A 19524-nucleotide genomic window follows, 5' to 3' on the forward strand; every position below is an offset into this window, starting at 1 on the left:
GCAGAGTCCACTCCTCTTGAGAATAACCCACCTAGCATGGAATATATAGGCAGCCCTAGTTGTAACATGAGCTGCTCGAGCATACAAAATAGAATTTTATTTGAAGGTTTGGAGTTTGGCAAATACAAATTTACTTGGAACGGCAGGTAAATACCGCATATAGGAAGGTATAGTGGACTCATATGGAACAACTTTGGGGTTTAAGGATTTTGGATGCACAAGCAGTATTCCCGCTTAGTGCAGGTGAAGGCTAGCAAAAGACTGGGAAGCGACCAACTGACAGAGCGACAACAGTCATAAACATGCATTAAAATTAATTCACACCGAATACAAGCATGAGTAGGATATAATCCACCATGAACATAAATATCATGAATGCTATGTTGATTTGATTCAACTACATGCGTGAACATGTGCCAAGTCGAGTCACTTAATTCATTCAAAGGAGGATACCATCCCATCATACCACATCATAATCATTCTAATAGCATGTTGGCACGCAAGGTAAACCATTATAACTCAAAGCTAATCAAGCATGGCACAAGCAACTATAATCTCTGAATGTCATTGCAAATATGTTTACTTCATAATAAGCTGACTCGGAAATGATGAACTCATCATATTTACAAAAACAAGAGAGGTCGAGTTCATACCAGCTCTTCTCATCCCAATAAGTCCATCATATCGTCATTATTGCCTTTCACTTGCACGACCGAACGATGTATATAATAATAAGAGTGCACGTGCATTGGACTAAGCTGGAATGTGCAAGCATTCAACTCAAAAGAGAAGACAAGTAATATTGGCTCTAAGTTAAATAAACAATCATGCATATGGGAGCCACTAAACATTTTCAAAATGGTCTTCTCGACCCCTAAAGGAATGAAAAGAAAAGAAAACTATTTACACGGGAAAGCTCCCAACAAGAAAGAAGAAGAACTAGAAATCTTTTTGGGTTTTCAATTTAATTTCTACTACAAGCATGGAAATTAAACTAACTAATTTTTTTGGTTTTTCTCAAGGTTTATCAAACACAAGAAGAAAACTAGAAAAAGGAATTTAAACTAGCATGGATAATACAATGAAAGAGTATGAGCACCGACAACTAGTGTGTGAACATGAATGTAAAGTCGGTGAGAAATACGTACTCCCCCAAGCTTAGGCTTTTGGCCTAAGTTGGTCTAATACCAAGGACCGCCGCTACTCTCCCTGGTGTAATCAGGATACCACTGGCTGGTCATCTCTGGATCCCACTGGACAGATGATGCACGATAAGGGTCCAGTTCAGGTTCCGGCTCAGGTTCAAGTTCTGGAGTAAAAGCTTGGGCTCGATGATTGTTCACCGCTTCCGGTGTGACGAGAAAATTTTCTGCAAGCAAATCAAACAACAGAGGCGCATGCAAAATAATAATCTCAAAATGTTTCTTATTAAATCTAAGTTTATACAAGAGCATCCTCTCTTCGTTGTCAACAATAAACTTGTGTGCTACCATGCTCTTGTAATCTAAAATGTGAGGAGGCAATGTTGTCTCCTCTTTCTCAAGATGCCTAATGGGTATCTGAAAATGCCTAGCAAGACATGCAGCATAGATACCACCAAATATGGGGCCTTTTGTACGATTCAGGGCTAGCCGTTTAGCAACGAAGGCACCCATACTAAAAGTATTGTCTCCAAGCAAGGCATGTTGAAGAATGATAATATCAGGAACACTTAAGTTTCCACTATTTCCACAACCAATCAAGCATCTACTAGCAAATATGGCAAAGTAGCGTAAAACAGGAAAGTGTATGCTAGAGACTTTTGCCTCGGAATCCTTCTTTGGCTCCTCTACAGCTATTGTGTTAACAAAGCCATCCACATCTTTACGATGGGGTTCCTCTAATTCTCCCTCATAAGGTATCCTACACACCGCGCAAAAATTACGTAAAGACATTTCTCTGAATTCATCATATAAATGAAATGATACTGTAGGCGGTGACTTCTTAGGATAATAATAAAAGTTTTGCACGAAAGTATTAGTGAGTAAGAGATACTGATCGATCTGGTCGTTGATGAAACCGGTGAGGCCCGCAGTCTCGATCAAAGAATAAAAATCTTCATGAATTTCGGCTTCTTTCAACAAATCATTGCATGGCCATTCACATGGCCATTCACACTACCATACTTGGCTTTTACCTTCTCTTTGGCTTGTTTTTCCTGAGAGCCTTGGCTAGAAGAGCCCCTCAAAAATTTCCTTAACATTTTCTAAAAATTTCGGAAATTTTAGTAACTTCAAAATAAAAGTGAATAAAACTTAACAATAATGGTAGCAACTACTCCTACAAGTGCCTAGAGCCTATATCATGCATTAGAATTGCTTGGGACCTCATAAATTTAACATGCAAGCTCAAGAACATGGTCACCTAAGGAGCAAAAATTTGCAATGAATAAAGCACTAGAACAAAAACTAATTGGACCAATGGAGGAGTCACATACCAAGCAACAATCTCCCAAAGCAGTTTTGTGAATGGAGCTTTGAGCAAGGAGATCAAAAATCGCAGCAAAATGAGCTAGAACTTGTGTGGGTGGATGGGGATTTTTTTGGGGTAGAAGATGAAGTGTGTGGGTGCTGGCATAAGTGGAGGGGGGCCACCAGGGGCCCACGAGAAAGGGGGGCACGCCCAGGGAGAGGGGGCGCGCCCTCCGCTCTCGTCGCCTGGTGCTTGTCCCTCCTGTAGTGTTTTCAGTGCCTAAAATCCTCAAATATTCCATAAAAAATCATACTAAATTTGCAGGGCATTTGGAGAACTTTTATTTTCGGGATATTTTTTATTGCATGGATAATTCAGAAAACTGACGGATAATACTATTTTTGCTTTATTTATTCTAAATAACAGAAAGTAAAAAGAGGGTACAGAAGGTTGTGCCTTCTAGTTTCATCCATCTCATGATCATCAAAATGAATCCACTAACAAGGTTGATCAAGTCTTGTTAACAAACTCATTCCGAATAACACGGAACCGGAGAAATTTCGAATAACACTAAGTTACCTCAACGGGGATATGAAAATCCCCAACAATAAGAATATCATACTTTTTCTTGACAGTAGGGAGAGGAAATTCAAAACCTCCAATAATGATAGTTGGAACTTTTCCAATAGAATTGATAATATGAACTTGAGATTGTTTCCTCAGAAAGTGTACAGTATGCTCCTTACCATTAACATGAAAAGTGACATTGCCTTTGTTGCAATCAATAACAACCCCTGCAGTATTCAAAAAAGGTCTACCAAGGATAATAGACATACTATCGTCCTCGGGAATATCAAGAATAACAAAGTCCGTTAAGATAGTGACATTTGCAACCACAACAGGCACATCCTCACAAATATCGACAGGTATAGAAGTTGATTTATCAGCCATTTGCAAAGAGATTTCAGTAGGTGTCAACTTATTCAATTCAAGTCTACGATATAAAAAGAGAGGCATAACACTAACACCGGCTCCAAGATCACATAAAGCAGTTCTAACATAATTTCTTTTAATGGATCATGGTATAGTTGGTACCCCTAGATCTCCAAGTTCCTTTGGTATTCCACCCTTAAAGGTGTACTTAGCAAGCATGGTGGAAATTTCAGCTTCCAGTATCTTTCTTTTGTTTGTGATGATATCCTTCATATACTTAGCATAAGGATTTACTTTAAGCATATTAGTTAAGCGCATACGTAAGAAAATAGGTCTAATCATTTCAGCAAAGCGCTCAAAATCCTCATCATCCTTTGTCTTGGATGGTTTAGGAGGAAAGGGCATGGGTTTCTGAACCCATGGTTCTCTGTCTCTACCGTGCTTCCTAGAAACAAAATCTCTCTTATCATAACGTTGATTCCTTGATTGTGGGTTATCAAGATCAACAGCAGGTTCAACCTCTACTTCATTGTTTTTGCTAGATTGAGCATCAACATGAACATTATCATTAAAATTATCACTAGGTTCATGTTCATCACCTGATTGTGTTTCAGCGTCAGAGATAGAAATGTCATTGGGATTCCTAGGTGTGTCTATAGTAGGTTCACTAGAAGCATGCAAAGTTCTATTGTTTTTCTTTTTCTTCTTTTTAGAGGAACTAGGTGCCTCTAAATTATTTCTTTGAGAATCTTGCTCGATTCTCTTAGGGTGGCCTTCAGGATACAAAGGTTCCTGAGTCATTCTACCAGTTCTAGTAGCCACTCTAACAGCAAAGTCATTTTTATTATTTAATTCCTCAAGCAAATCATTTTGAGCTTTAAATACTTGCTCAGCTTGAGTAGCAACCTTTAACTATAGCCATATTATTGCTCACGCGTCCTATCTCGAAAGCATTATTCTTTAACTCTCTAGCAACATAAGCATTAAAACTTTCTTGTCTATCCATAAAGTCATTAAATTCATCTAAGCAAGGGCTATGAAATTTAGTAGAGGGGATTTCAACTTTATCATATCTATAGAGAGAATTTACCTTTACTACCTGTGTCGGGTTATCAAGACAATGTGGTTCTTCAACAGGCGGTATATTAAGACCATGTATTTCTTCAAAAGGTGGTAGATTCTTAACATCTTCAGCTTTAATAACTTTTTCTTTCATTCATTTCTTTGCCTCTTGCATATCTTCAGGGCTGAGAAATAAAACACCTCTCTTCTTCGGAGTGGGTTTAGGAATAGGCTCCGGAGTTGGCTCAATTGGTTCAGGAATTGCCTCAGGAATTGGCTCAGGAAGAGTCCAATTATTTTCATTAACCAACATATTATTCAATAGCAATTCAGCTTCGTCGACTGTTCTTTCCCTGAAAACACAACCAGCACAACTATCCAAGTAGTCCTTGGAAGCATCGGTTAGTCCACTATAAAAGATATCAAGTATTTCATTTTTCTTGAGAGGATGATCAGGCAAAGCATTAAGTAACCGGAGAAGCCTCCCCCAAGCTTGTGGGAGACTCTCTTCTTTGATTTGCACGAAATTATATATTTCCCGCAAGGCAGCTTGTTTCTTATGAGCAGGGAAATATTTATCAGAGAAGTAATAAATAATATCCTAGGGACTACGCACACAACCAGGAGCAAGAGAATTATACCAGTCTTAGCATCACCCTTTAACGAGAACGGAAATATCCTAAGGATATAAAAATAACGAGATCTTTCATCATGAGTAAACAGGGTAGCTATATCATTCAACTTGGTAAGATGTGCCACAACAGTTTCAGATTCAAGGCCATAAAAAGGATCAGATTCAACTAGAGTAATAATCTCAGGATCAATAGAGAATTCATAATCCTTATCAGTAACACAGATAGGTGAAGTAGCAAAAGAAGGGTCAGGTTTTATTCTAGCATTAAGAGACTGCTGCTTCCATTTAGCTAATATTTTCTTAAGATCATATCTATCATTGCAAGCAAAGATAGCTCTAGCAGCTTCTTCATTCATAACATAACCCTCAGGAACAACAGGAAATACATAATCATTTGGAGAATTTTCATCATCACTATCATCAATAATGGCATCTTCAATATTTTCATTCCCCTAACTCTAGCAAGTTGTTCATCAAGAAATTCACCTAATGGCAAAGTAGTATCACGCACAGAAGTAGTTTAATCATAAGTATCATGCATAGCAGAAGTGGCATCATCAATAACATGCGACATATCAGAATTCACAGCAGTGGCGGGTTTAGGTGTCGCAAGCTTACTCAAAACAGAAGGAGAATCTAGTGCAGAGCTAGATGGCAGTTCCTTACCTCCCCTAGTAGTTGAGGGATAGATCTTGGTTTTAGCGTCTTTCAAGTTCTTCTTAGTGATCAATAGATATAAATCCCAAGTGACTTAGAGAATAGAGCTATGCTCCTCCGCAATGGCGCCAGAAATTAGTCTTGATAACCCACAAGTGTAGGGGATCGCAACAGCTTTTGAGGGTAAAGTATTTAACCCAAATTTATTGATTCGACACAAGGGGATCCAAAGAATATTCTTGAGTATTAGCAGTTGAGTTGTCAATTCAACCACACCTGGATAACTTAGTATCTGCAGCAAACTATTTAGTAGCAAAGTAGTATGATAATAAAGGTAACGGTAGCAAAAGTAAAGATAATAGTTTTGGGGGTTTTGTAGTAACTGTAACAGTAGCGACGGAAAAGTAAATAAGCAAAGAACAATATGTGAAAAGCTCGTAGGCAATGGATCAGTGATGGATAATTATGCCGGATGCGATTCCTCATGTAATAGTTATAACATAGGGTGACAAGAACTAGCTCCAATTCATCAATGTAATGTAGGCATGTATTCCGTAAATAGTATACGTGCTTATGGAAAAGAACTTGCATGACATCTTTTATCCTACCCTCCCGTGGCAGTGGGGTCCTAGTTGAAACTAAGGGATATTAAGGCCTCCTTTTAATAGAGAACCGGACCAAAGAATTAACACATAGTGAATACATGAACTCCTCAAACTATGGTCATCACCTAGAAGTATCCCGATTATTGTCCCTTCGGGGTTGTCGGATCATAACACATAATAGGTGACAATAGACTTGCAAGATAGGATCATGAACACACATATATTCATGAAAACATAATAAGTTCAGATCTAAAATCATGGCACTCGGGCCCTAGTGACAAGCATTAAGCATAGCAAAGTCATAGCAACATCAATCTCAGAACATAGTGGATAATAGGGATCAAACCCTAACAAAACTAACTTGATTACATGGTAAATCTCACCCAACCCATCACCGTTCAGCAAGCCTACGATGGAATTACTCACGCACGGCGGTGAGCATCATGAAATTGGTGATGGAGGATGGTTGATGATGACGACGACGATGAATCCCCCTCTCCGGAGCCCCGAACGGACTCCAGATCAGCCCTCCCGAGAGAGATTAGGGCTTGGCGGCGGCTCCGTGTCGTAAAACACGATGAAACTTTCTGTCTATTTTTTTCTCCGCGAGACGGAATATATGGAGTTGGAGTTGAGCTCGGCGGAGCTCCAGGGGGCCCACGAGATAGGGGGCGCGCCCTATGGGGGGGCTGTCTCGTGGACAGGGTGTGGGCCCCCCTGGTGTATTTCTTTCGCCCAGAAATTCTTATTAATTCCAAAAAGTGCCTCCGTGGATTTTCAGGACATTCCAAGAACTTTTCTTTTCTACACATAAAATAACATCATGGCAGTTCTACTGAAAACAGCGTCAGTCCGGGTTAGTTTCATTCAAATCATGCAAGTTAGAGTCCAAAACAAGGGCAAAAGTGTTTGGAAAAGTAGATACGTTGGAGACGTATCAGTCCCCTGAAGTAAGTACACCTTGAACTCCTCGGTCCAGCACCGCTCCTGAGGCTCGAGCGCGAGGAGCAGATGGGCCCCCGAGGTTGGGCCGCCAACAGGGGCGCCTGTCGCAGGGGCTCGGGGAAGGTCCTCCTGAGGTGGTGCTGGTTCCGCAGTAGGGGGAGCTGCTGACGGCTTGAAGAGCCATTCCTCAAAAACGCCTGGCTCCTGAGGCAGCCGCCGGGACCCTCTCTTGGCGATGTTGTGTGCCTCCTTGCTTGTGCCTCGTGGCACGTGTTGTAATTCCAAGCCCAAGATTTTTTTTCCATTTTACGTACCTCTTCCAGGTATGCTTCCATGTGCTCGTCCTTCGGGGTGCACTCTTTGTTGGAGAAGTTGAAGAGGAGCTGGGAGTCGCCCTGATGGTGTGGCGCTTTACCCACAGCGCTGCATTAGCTCTGAGGCCGGAAATTAGGCCCTCATACTCTGCGATGTTGTTGGAGACCATTTCGCCCCGCTGGAAGCAGAGTTGTATAGCATAGTGCTCCAGCCCACGTGCCCTGGCGCGCAAATGCGTCGTTGAAGTACATGATCCATACGTCTGACGCCTCGTCTGCAGGCAGGAGGGAACGATCCTCGCATACTTCACGGTCTGGGACGTCGGTCCACTCTACCATGAAATCTGCGAGGGCCGCGCGTGCCCTTGATGACCCTGGTGGTGCTGAACTCCAATTGGAATGCCTGCAACTCGATGTTCCACTCTGCGACCCTTCCGGCAGCATTAGGGCTCCGAAGCACCCTCTCCAGTGGGTAGGCTGAGACGACCTTGATGTGGTAGCCTTGGAAGTAGTGGCGCAGCTTCCGGGAGGCGACAAGGAGCGCGAGCAAGAGCTTTGCGGCATGGGGTAGCGCGCCCGCGCCTCCCGCAACACCGTGCTAATGAAGTAGACCGGGTGCTCGACAAGGAAGGAGGCGTTGGTGAGGTCGTGTATCTCTTGAGTATGCTGGCCTTCAGGGGTCTTGTTGTTTGTCACATCAGCCGCGGCCTCATGAGCCCCATTCTCAGGAGCCCCGCTGGCTGGGAGGTCGGCTGGGGCCTCAGGAGTGACATTGACCGGTGGTGCTTGGCGATGAGGTGCCCCGCCGTGGGCCCTCGGTCGGGCGCTCTTCCCTTAGAGCCACCAGAGGCGTGCTTGTAGAGTGAGGCGTGGCGTCCAGGTAGAGCACCAAGGGCTCGAGGGGGCGCAGTGCCACCATCACCGGTGGGCTGGTGAGGTATCTCTTGAGGTCTTGGAAAGCCGCGTCAGCTTCAGGGGTCCACTCGAATGACCCCTTCCTTTTCATCAGCTTGAAGAATGGGAGGGCGCGCTCCCCCAACTTGGAAATGAAGCGCCCAAGCGAGGTCACACAACTCGCCAGCTTCTGTATCTCCGTGAGGGTTTGTGGCGGGCTCATGTCTTCTATGGCCTTGACTTTCTCCGGGTTGGCCTCGATCCCCCTGTGTGACACCAGGAAACCTAGTAGCTTGCCAGAGGGGACGCCAAACACACACTTCTCTGGGTTGAGCCACAGGTCCACCTTGCGCAGGCTGGAAAATGTTTCCTCCAGGTCCCCGATCAGGTTATTTGCCTCTCGAGACTTCACTACTATGTCGTCGACATAAGCCTCGGGGTTCCTCCTGAGCTGTTGGCCTAGAGCGATATGCATTAGCCGCTGAAAGGTGGCTCCAGCATTACACAGCCTGAACGGCATGCAGGTGTAGTAGTACACCCCGCATGGGGTCAGGAACACCGTCTTCTCCACATCTTGTACAACCATCTTGATTTGGTGGTAGCCCGAGAAGGCATCCAAAAAGCACAGCAGACCGCACTCGGTGGTGGAGTCGATGATCTGATTGATGCACGGATGCGGGAAGGGGTCCTGTGGGCAAGCCTTGGTGAGGTTAGTGAAGTCCACGCACATGCACTCCTTCCCGCCTTCTTAGGGACAATAACTGGGTTCGCCAGCGTCTCCGGGTACCGCCCCTCCCGAATGACACCGCATCCTGCTGCTTGCCGGTCTCTTGGACGATGAATGTTTGTTTCTCTGCGGAATGCCACCATGCCTTCTGCTTCACCAGGCGCACGTTAGGGCACACCCTTAGGTGATGATCGATTATTCCTCACGAAATCCCAACAAGGTCCATGGGCTCCCATGCGAACACTTCCTTGTTGGCGTGCAAGAAGCTGACCAACGCCCTTTCTTCGTCCGGAGGGAGGCCGACACCTATGGTGGAGGTCGCGCCTGATGCTCCTTCTTCATCAACCGGTACTTGCTTCGTCTCGGCTCGATATTGGGAAAACAACTTTTTCTTCTTAGTCGGTGCAGCCCCAGGGGCCTCTAGGGCTTCTTTTTCACTCGACTGTGCGACCGCCGCGGACCTGAAGGCGAGCTTGAGGGCCAGGAGCGCATCCTTGGTGTCCCATGCCATAGTGAGGACGCCGCTGCTTCCCGGCATCTTCATGAGGTTGTAGGCTAGATGTGCCACTGCCATGAACTTGCCAGGGCTGGGTACCCGAGGATGGTGTTGTACAGGAGGCTGATTCGGGCGATGTCGACGTCGATGAGCTCGGTGCGGTAGTTGTCGCAGGTGCCGAAGGTTACGGGAAGGCGGATCTGCTCCAGCGGGCTGGTGGAGTCGTCGACGACCCCAGAGAAAGGCTTGGTGGAGCGGAGCCGGCCATAGGGCATGTGAATCAAGCCGAATGCCTCCACATAGAGCACATTGAGGCCAGATCCACCGTTGATGAGGGTCTTGGTGACTGCCATGTTGCAATGGTGGGGGTGCAGAGCCTCGGTAGCGCGCCTGCGCCTGTAGTAGGAGCGGGGTTATCCCCCGAGTCGAAGGTGAGGTCAGCCTTGGGTGCCGCCCGTCCTGGGGGATCCTCCTGCTACACGCGGGCGGCGCCCACTTGGCGGAAGAACTACTTGACATGGCGGTCCGAGGGCGGCGCCTGCGAGCCACTGAGGAAGGCTGCGACGGTGTGGGCCGCCGACGCTATGAAGTGCGCGATGAAGAGGCCGCACAGCTCCCCCCGGGAGGCCACCGAAGACTCTGGCAAGTTGAGCGGACAGGCGCATGGCGCGCCCACAAGGGCCATGGGGAGCCAGTTGGCCATGACCTTGTTGTTGCCGCCGGCCACCCAAACTGCCTCCTCGTACGCTTGGAGGAAGCCCGCCGGATATGCCGCGTCGTCGTAGCGGGGTGGCAACTCTGGCCTAAACTTGGGTGGCCACTACACCTGCCGCAGGGCAGGGGTGAAAGTCCGGAGACCCACGGCTTCTCCGAAGGTGCGCGACGGTCCGGTAGACGGAGGAGCGCATGCCATGAGAGCCGACACCGGAGCGTAGAAGACGGAGCAGCGGATCTTCGACGCACCCCTACCTGGCGCGCTCAATGTCTGATTTCGGGTTCCGCAAACCCTTTAGAGGCTCGACTCTGGGGTGCGTGCGGAGATCTCAACCTCCCCAGTCTGCCTACTCGCCAATCTCACAGCCAAGCGCGTCGAACTCGAAGGACAGGGGACACACCAGTTTACCCAGGTTCGGTCCACCTTGCGGTGTAAAACCCTACTCCTGCTTTGTGGTGGATTTGCCTCGAAGGGCTGAGGATGAACTAGTACAGTGGGGAACAACCTCAAGAGGTGTGTTCTTGAGCTCAAGTGAGCTGGTGAGGGTGGAATGGATTCGGTCCACTTGATCCGTCGTCCCCCGCCCATGGTGGTGGTTAGGTCCTATTTATAGTGGCCTTGGTCCTCTTACCAAATGAAGGTGGGAAGGGTTCCCAGCCAAATTTGAAGGGAGACAACTAGTAAATCTTATCCTGACTAAAGTGGTCTTCGCCTGCAAAAGCCTCTGGTCGTGACGCCGTGGTGGGCTTGGGGATGACCTCCGTCCTACTGTCCTGGCGGTCTTGGTCTTGTTGCATGGGAACGAAAACCTTTGGCTGCTTCCTCGAGACACCGCGCCTGCTGCTTGCCTCCTTTGCACCAAAGAGGAAACTGGTACATTTCGCCCGCTGACGCCCGCCTGGCCTTGATCGTCATGGCTCACATCACTCGAACCTCACGAGCTGAGCTCTGCATAGAAATCTCCGCTCCTCGGGAGTCATCCCGAGGAGGCTGCTCCCCCTGGAGGTCTTGGTGTTGTCCGCCTCGTGAGGCTTGGCCCCTAGCGAGGGTCTTGGGTTGTCGATGTCGAAGCTGGGCCATACCAGGCCGTTGATGGAGCCACGCCGCGGGCCGCAGGTAGGCAAGTCTGAGTACCCCCGTTCCCAGAACGCTGTCCAGAACGCTGACAGTTTACATTCAAATAAATCACATAGTTTACATCCAATTAAATGAATCACATAGTTTACAATCAAATGAACAAATGAATTGGAAGAAAATGAGAAGATATTGCTATTGGTTTTCTATGTCAGTTCACATATGCTCAACCAAATCATCTTAAAGTTGAATGTGAGTTGTCCGATCACGCATTTCATGATGAAATCGAATGGACTGTGCAACCGTTGCCGCTCCACCCAGCTCAACCAAATCACCTTTTTTATTCCACCCTTGGTCATAGATGCTGACATCACACTCATCCTCTATGATCATGTTGTGCATGATCACACAAGTAGTCATCACGTCTCATATACTGTCAACGCTCCATGTTCTAGCAAGGCACCGAACAATAGCCCATAGAGATTGGAGCACACCAGAAGCACGTTCCACATCCTTCATGTTACTCTCTTGTTCTTTATAAACCTAGCCATCTTCTCTCATTGAGTCTCAAACATTATCACATTATCTCCATAAGCGTAGACCACTGAGGATAGATACCATTAACTAGGTAGCATTCCTTGTCATATTGGCTGCCATTAATCGCATAGTTGACCTTTGGGAAATTGCCTTCCGCACATTGGAGACTGCCGAGGCACGTTGACATCATTGTAAGAATCTGCCATGACGAAAAAGGAGTGCCAAATCCAGAGACCTTGTGGTGCCACAGTTTCAAGTATGATCGTGAAAGCATCAACATGTCTCGTATATTGCACTGCCAATCAAATGAAACAATTCTTCCACTTCCAACGCATAAAATCTATGCTTTCAAGAATCCCCGGATAGCCTCTCAAAGCACTGATCGATAACAACCGGGTCGTATCCTCATTTGGTTCTCTCAAGTACTCCGGGCCAAACGACTTAACCACGGCTTTGCAAAAAATGTACAAAGACTCCAGGCATGTGAACTCACTAATATGTTCGTACTAATGAATTAGATCACGGGGAACTCCATATGCAAGCATCCGGACAGCTAAAGTGCATTTCTGATAAGAGGAGAAGCCAACATTACCAATAGCATCGTACCAAAGTAATCATCACAACCCACCACTCGCTCTCGAATGCGGTTGAACAATGATCTTCCCATCCGAAAGCACCGTCAGAAAAGTTCGGCGCTGAATAGTGGATTTGTGTGATGAAAATAACCGTTGGAGACCAGGACATGACTTCCAGTATATAACCCTCCAACACAAGAAGCATACCTTAGGTACCATTCAACTTCCAATTCCAAAGGACAGTCCACAACTGTTCTTTTGGCGATGAAGCTTCCAACACCGCTCCTTCCTCTAGAGCGACGACACCACAAATGTTCTTTAACTTCAATGCTTGATAGTTTACACAAAACACTTGTACATTTATTCATTATCAACACTTACCTATTCATTATTACACTTGTGATCCGAATGTCTCCCTTGGATAGTTCATTCCAACACAAACTGCCGATACCACATACGCAAACTAAGTGCACACGAGTTAGATCTATGCACACAACCGAAGATAACAATCCATCACGAGAACAACGGCAGTGGCACAGCCTTGATCGGCGTGACCATGTTGAGAGACATCCTATACCGGTCTCGAACATCGACGTCGCACGGCTGCATCCCCTCGGGCAGCCTCCACTCAAACCTGTGCAACAGGGACGCGAGGATGAGGGTCACAACCCGTGTCGCCATGGGCATCCCAGGGCAAGCCCTTCTCCCCGCCCCGAACGGCATGAACTCGAACCGATCCTTGCCCCGGAAGTCCATGTCCGCCCCGATGAACCTCTCCGGCATAAACTCCTCGGACTGCGTCCACACCGCCGGGTCGCGCATGACGGCCCATAGGTTGACGATCACCGTGGCTCCCTTGGGCACCACGAAGCCCCCGACCTCCGCGCCTTCCGCCATGGCGTGGTGCGGTATCAGGAGCGGGCTTGGCGAGTGAAGGCGCATGCTCTCCATCAGCACGGCGCGGAGATACGACAGCCTGCTGATGTCGGACTCGTCAGGATACTGCTTTTCACCGAGCACTTCCTGTAGCTCGGCTCGAACCTTTGACATGACGACCGGGTGCCGAAGTAGCTCGGCCATCGCCCACTGTACGGTGAGAGAGTTTGTCTCTGTCCCTGCTATGAACAGATCCTGCAAGACACACGACATTTTACGGCTAGTTTAGATTTGTCATTTGTGTTGACTTCCTCCAGTGATTTTCAAAGATCTGTTTATTTTAGGATACGTCTAAACTGACACAAGTTCAAGTTTGTTTAAAATTATTTAATCTTCAGATCGTTGTGACAGTGACAAACATATTCTGAACAGAAGCGACTCATATCCGTATGCCGGTATACGTACCAAAAGAAAGGACTTGATTGTTTCAATGCTGAGCTGATCCACCGAGTGAAGCTGGAGTAGCACATCTAAGAAATCACCTTTCCTTTCGCCTCCGGCCTTCATACGACGGTCAATAATCCGGTCAAAGAAGTCAAAAAACCTTCCCAGACTCTCGCCGGTACGGCGGCGGCGGCGCTGCAAATCAAGAACGGAGAGCACGGGAAAGAGGTCCGACAAGTTCGGCTTGACGAGCTCCGCGAGGATGTCGTCGATCAGCGTCTCGAGACCCTGCGCCCGTTCTGAGCTCAGGTCGCCCACCTCCTCGGAAAACAGCACGCTCGAGACGAGGTTGAACAGCCCGGAGAGCACGACGCGGCCGACGTCCACGGTCTCCCCGGCATGGCCGCGGATGCAGCCGACCAGGTCCCTCACCTTCTCCTCCCGCACCGCGCGCGCCGCGTCGAGGCCGTGCGCCGAGAAGAGGTGGTTGGTGCACACGGCGCGGAGGCGCTTCCACAGCGGGCTGGTGGACGGCAGCCATATGATGGAGCGCTCGTGGAATCCCAGCGCGCGCGCGGCGTCGGCGACGGACCGCCCGGCCAGGAGGTGGTCGTACTTCTGCAGCACGTCGCGGGCGCACTCGGCGGATGAGGCCACGACGGCGGTGGTGGCGCCGAGCTTGATGGATATGATAGGGCCGTGCACCCCGGCGAGCCTGGTAAGGGCCTGGTGCAGATCGCCTTGGATGTCAAAGATGTTGCCGAGGAGAGGGATCGGCGTCGGGCCCGGCGGCAGCCGAGAATTCTTTTTGCCTAGAACGAAGACCTTGTAGAGGACAAATGAGGCGAGTGAAACGTACACAAGCCACAGCTTGTAGGAAGCTTCCATTTTCCCTTGCTACCCTTTAGGATAAGGTGGGCTGTCGGTGTAATTGATTGAACGCAGTGTGTCCTATATATACGGAGCAATTGCGATAAAATAACATAACAGTCAAGTGTGCAGTACCAGTAGTTTTAAGAGCAACTCTTAGCACTCTATGAGAGCGACGCGGATTTTTCGGACATTGTGCCAGGCGAGGATGATGACCAACGATTGTTGCTACTATGTGATTCATACTTAATATAATGATTAGTTGAATACTTCAGCAATGCGTAGGAATAGGCAAGCAATACACAGTCTATACAAGTATACATAATACTATCAGTTTGTCCTTTTGCTGAAATGCATGTCAGAACTACTTACATAAATGCAAGAGGGAGGTATCTAATGACTGTCGCAGATAAAATATGTAGTCTAATAAATGAGCAGCAGGGTGGGGTGTAATATCTTAACGGTTCACTCAATGCGCCTGTGGACTCGTGTGGTTATGGTCACATTTGATTTTTGTTTGCTTAGCTCCACCATTGTTAGTGCAACATTTAGCTAGACTAGGTTTCATATCAACAAAATAAAGTAATCATGTACATCAAGATTATGGGCACCTAGTTGTATGCTCATGTGAGTGCTACTTAAAGATTAACACATATTAAGAATACTAGGCTCGCAAGGGTTCCTTTTTTCTGATTTTTTTGTAATTTTTTTACCGCCCTTGTCAATTTGACGCGTGGACTTGCCGCTTTGACCGGGCTTTCTGGTTACATCTGTTTGCTTCCTGTTCCTTTTACGCTAGCCACGATGGTTCTTGTTAGGCGGTTGCCGCTTATGCCGGATCTTCTAGATCGATCAGGTTGTCTCTCTAGGGAAAAAGATCTGACTACCTCTTCCTATATATAGTTCATGCTATCCCTTTTTGTCGAACAAACAACGCTCCACCCCGCCGTCTCCTTCCGCCGCAATCTCGTCCCCGGCCACCTCCCCTCTCCTTCACCTGCGCTCGGTCACATGGGGTGGTGACGCATGCAGGAGTGCGGAGGATGTGTCTACGTGGGATGCGCAACTCGGGCCGCAACGGCATGCCGCCCCGTCCTTGCCTCGAGGTCGCAGCCGCCGCGTCGTCCACGTCCCGTCACCTTGGGTCGGTCAGCGCAGAAGCCCTGGCAAGGAGTCGCTGAATCTTCCTGTCGATTTTCATCGACGTGAATTGCATGACGGTGAGCGAACACGGCTGTGTCTTCTCCTCACTTTTTTGGCCGTGAGTCCTCCTGCCCCTTGCTTCCTGCTTGCTCGGGTTGTTCTTCGTCGCTTGCACGACTTATGTGTTGTTGCCTGTGGTGTCTTGGCTAGATGTGTGTGTACTAACTAGGTGATAATCTTATACTGGATGGTGTTATCCAATTGATAAATCTTCGTGACTTTCTTTGTGTTCTACGATGGGCAAGGCGGGCAGCGACAACACGACACCTGACGAGGATGCACGCTCGGCCATGAGGACGAGACCAGGATGGCGCGATTGGAGGGACGACAACGCCACAGAGTGCTGCGGCCAGCTGCTACCCTATAGTCGCCGTCGGCCATGGGATCGACATGCCCTGTGCCTCCACTATGAGGTTGTGTTAACCTGGAGCTGTCGTGCCTGCGCGCACGTCATGCAGTTTGAGCGGGCAAAGCTCTGGCAGTCCGGCTTCTTCTCGTCAGCCCGTGAGATTCAAGCTGCCTCTTCTCTCCGATTCCCCTCCTTTTCTGATGTGCTTCTTTGGTTCGTGTTTGTACTTCCATCTTTTTTCATGCACGGTAGTTGTTTGTGTTGATGCCTATAAGGGGAAATCAAGTTCCTGGTCATTTTCTTAGGTACAGTGAGTTTTCCAATTTGTCGCTCATGGTTTTTGTTTTCTAGAATCAAAATTTGGTTCTGCACAACGTATATGTATATCTTTTGATGTGCTCTCAAATCATTTCTTCTTGGGAGAAGTTTACATTTAGCATGGAGAGATCAAAGGCTTTCTGTGAAGTGTAAACCAATAATTTATGGTTTCTGAATATTTTACCATCAGGTACTTCTCCTGTTTCAACAATGTATCCCTGATTTCTAGACATAGTTCTCTAGGAATACAAGTCAGTACAATCTATCCTAACTTTGTAAGGAGTTGCGAAGTAGTTTCACTCCATATCCTGTTACTTCATTGATGTGTGCAGCATTGCCGATTAATCGGGAATGCTATTTGGCCTATCATGATTGCATATGTATTAGTTATTGCCCTTCCGTTGCTTTAAAAATCTTTTGATGAGTAGCTCAAGGCAGTTGTGTTGTATCTGTTTCTTCATGAAATACCAAAATAGTGTCATCTTAGTTTGTTCTAAAAAATGTTTGTTATCTACAACTCTACCTGCTAATCCTACAAACGCCATCTCGGTAGTAGTTATCTACTACAACTCTATCTGTTTCAAGTGTTTCCTAGAAATTTGCATCTGCATGATAGGCTTACCTGTTCTTCTTCTTGTTTCCTTATCCCCTGTGTCAGAACACAGAACCGACTCAAGTTAGAAGTGAAGAAAATGGAGGATCAGAAAATACTATAGAATCGTAGAGGAGAACTAACAATGGAACAACAAACTGAAGATTAAGTGTGATGTCCTCTAAAATCTGATGATTGTGGTAGATTGGACGAAAGAATAAATGGTCTTAGTATGCCTTTTTTAAGTTGAATTATGTATCATAACATTTGTCATATGCTTCTTCTACTACTACTGTTGGTGTGCTAAGGAGAGGATAAGCCCACCAAAATCATTGATTTGGTATTTTCTTTATGTGCTCATGGGAGACTAATCAACCAAATTATTGCGATGGTATTGTCTTTTGCCCTATCCCCACATTACTTAACCATTATTTATACTTTTGTACCAATCAATGTATTCATAATTTGTATCAACCAAACCCTGACTACATAAGTAATGCATTCAGGTGCACTTGACTCTGGTCTCTTCATCAGGAAATTACATTTCCCGGGTTTGGTTTTCCCAGCAGCTATGGGCAGTAGTGGATGTGTGTGACCATTTGGTGAGAGATAAAAAAATCTGCAGGACATCAATACCATAAGTTGGAAGTGAAAGAGGCTACTTTCTTGCTGTGTACCAGAAGACAATTGCAATGGCAACGAGAATGTAAACAATGCCCAGTTTGTTCATCCACTGTACTAGTTCATCCTCAGCCCCTCGTGACGTTAATCCACCCCAAAGCAGGAGTAGGGTCTTACACCGCAAGGTGGCCCGAACCTGGGTAAACTGTTGTGCATCTTCTTCCTTGCTCACGCGAACCCAGCTAGGCTAGGCTGTAGGGCGACGAGTTAGCGAGCTCGAGAGGTTGAGTTATTCGCACACACCCAGAGTTCGAAACTTCTTGGGTTTGCGGAGCCCTGAATCTGACATTTGGCGCGTCAGGTAGGGGCGTGTTGAAGTCCTGCCTCTTTATCAACATCTCTTCGCCCGCACCTCGTGGTCCTTGTGGCCGGCCCCGCCCCGCCCGTTGGACTGTCGGGCGCGTACGGATGTCTGGCGGGTCTCCGGGCTTTTACCCACGGCCTGCGGTGGGTGCAGTGGCCAGCGAAGTTGAGGCCGACGCCGCCCCCGTGGTACGATGACACGGCATACCCTGAAGAGTTCATTCAGCTGTACGTGCAAGCCATTTGGGTAGCGGGCGGCAACGACAAGGTCATGGAGAACTGGCTCCCTATGGCCCTCACCGGTGTGCCACGCTCCTGGTTGCTTAGCCCGCCCGAGTCCTTGGTGGCCTCCTGGGAGGAGCTGCACGCCTTGTTCATCGTGCGCTTCGCGGCACCGGCGCCCCATGCTGTTGCGGCCATTCTTGGCAGGTCGCAAGCGCCAGCCTCAAGCCGCCACGTCAAGCAGCTCTTCCGGCAGGTGAGGGCCGCCCAACCACGACAGGTGGCTCCTCTAGGCCGGGCCACGCCTGAGACTGACATCACCTTCGACTTCAAGGTTCACCCCGAGACTACGGTTGGCGCTGGTGCGCTCCCCATGTTGTGCACGCCTACCATCAGGGTGTCGCGGTCACTAGGACCCTCATCGAGGGCGGTGCTGGCCACAACGTCCTCTCCGTAGAAGCCTTTGACCTGCTCCAAGTACCTTACAAATGGCTTGCCCCCACCATGCCCTTCTCGAAGGTGGTCGACGGCTCCATTGTTCCCCTGTGGCAGGTCCACCTCCCCATCACCTTCGGCACGCGCTACAACTACCGCACCGAGCTCATCAACTTCGATGTCGTCTGCATCAGCCTCCCGTACAACGCCATCCTAGGGTATTCGGCAACGCACCTCGGCTACAACGTCATCAAGATGCCTCGGAGCAGCGGCATCCTCATTGTGGTGGGAGACACCAAGGATTCACTCTTGGCCCTCAAGTTTGCTTTCAAGGACGCGACGGACGCGAGGCCAGACGCAGAGGACGCCCCAAAGATCCTAGAGGTCGCACCAGCAAAGAATAAGCAACTATTCTATCAGGATCAGGCCGAGATGAAGCAAGTGCCAGTTGAGGACGGGGGCTCAGGCCCCGCCTTCACCATAGGGCCTGGCCTCCCTCCAGACTAGGAAGAGACGCTGGTCAGTTTCCTCTGCGCGAACAAAAAGATGTGTTTGCGTGGGAGCCAACGGACCGGGTCGGCGTCCCGCGGGATGTGATTGAATACCACTTAA

At 47.9% G+C, this 19524-nt stretch overlaps 1 protein-coding gene and 1 long non-coding RNA gene across 2 annotated transcripts; one reads left to right on the forward strand and one right to left on the reverse strand.

The window, feature by feature from the left end:
- Window positions 1-12919: 12919 nt before the first annotated feature.
- On the reverse strand, window positions 12920-14853 carry LOC123116051 (oryzalexin E synthase). The gene is made up of 2 exons (XM_044537060.1): window positions 13961-14853; window positions 12920-13750 (listed from the first exon to the last, which is right to left on the reverse strand). The coding sequence occupies exons 1-2, from the start codon at window positions 14825-14827 to the stop codon at window positions 13133-13135; spliced, it is 1485 nt and encodes a 494-aa protein (XP_044392995.1). The 5' UTR covers window positions 14828-14853; the 3' UTR covers window positions 12920-13132.
- Window positions 14854-15746: 893 nt separating this feature from the next.
- Window positions 15747-16797, forward strand: LOC123116052 (uncharacterized). Its single transcript, XR_006456911.1, has 2 exons — window positions 15747-16029; window positions 16258-16797. It is a non-coding gene; the product is annotated as an uncharacterized lncRNA (long non-coding RNA).
- The last annotated feature ends 2727 nt before the right edge of the window (window positions 16798-19524 follow it).

The sequence above is a fragment of the Triticum aestivum genome, chromosome 5B (assembly GCF_018294505.1).
Source record: "Triticum aestivum cultivar Chinese Spring chromosome 5B, IWGSC CS RefSeq v2.1, whole genome shotgun sequence".
NCBI lineage: Eukaryota > Viridiplantae > Streptophyta > Magnoliopsida > Poales > Poaceae > Triticum > Triticum aestivum.

Excerpts from the sequence above, each read along its gene's own strand:
- LOC123116051 (XM_044537060.1), bottom strand. The coding sequence starts at position 14,827 with ATGGAAGCTTCCTACAAGCTGTGGCTTGTGTACGTTTCACTCGCCTCA. Across the intron at positions 13,751-13,960 it reads CAATCAAGTCCTTTCTTTTG|GATCTGTTCATAGCAGGGAC; the intron begins GTACGTATACCG and ends TGTGTCTTGCAG.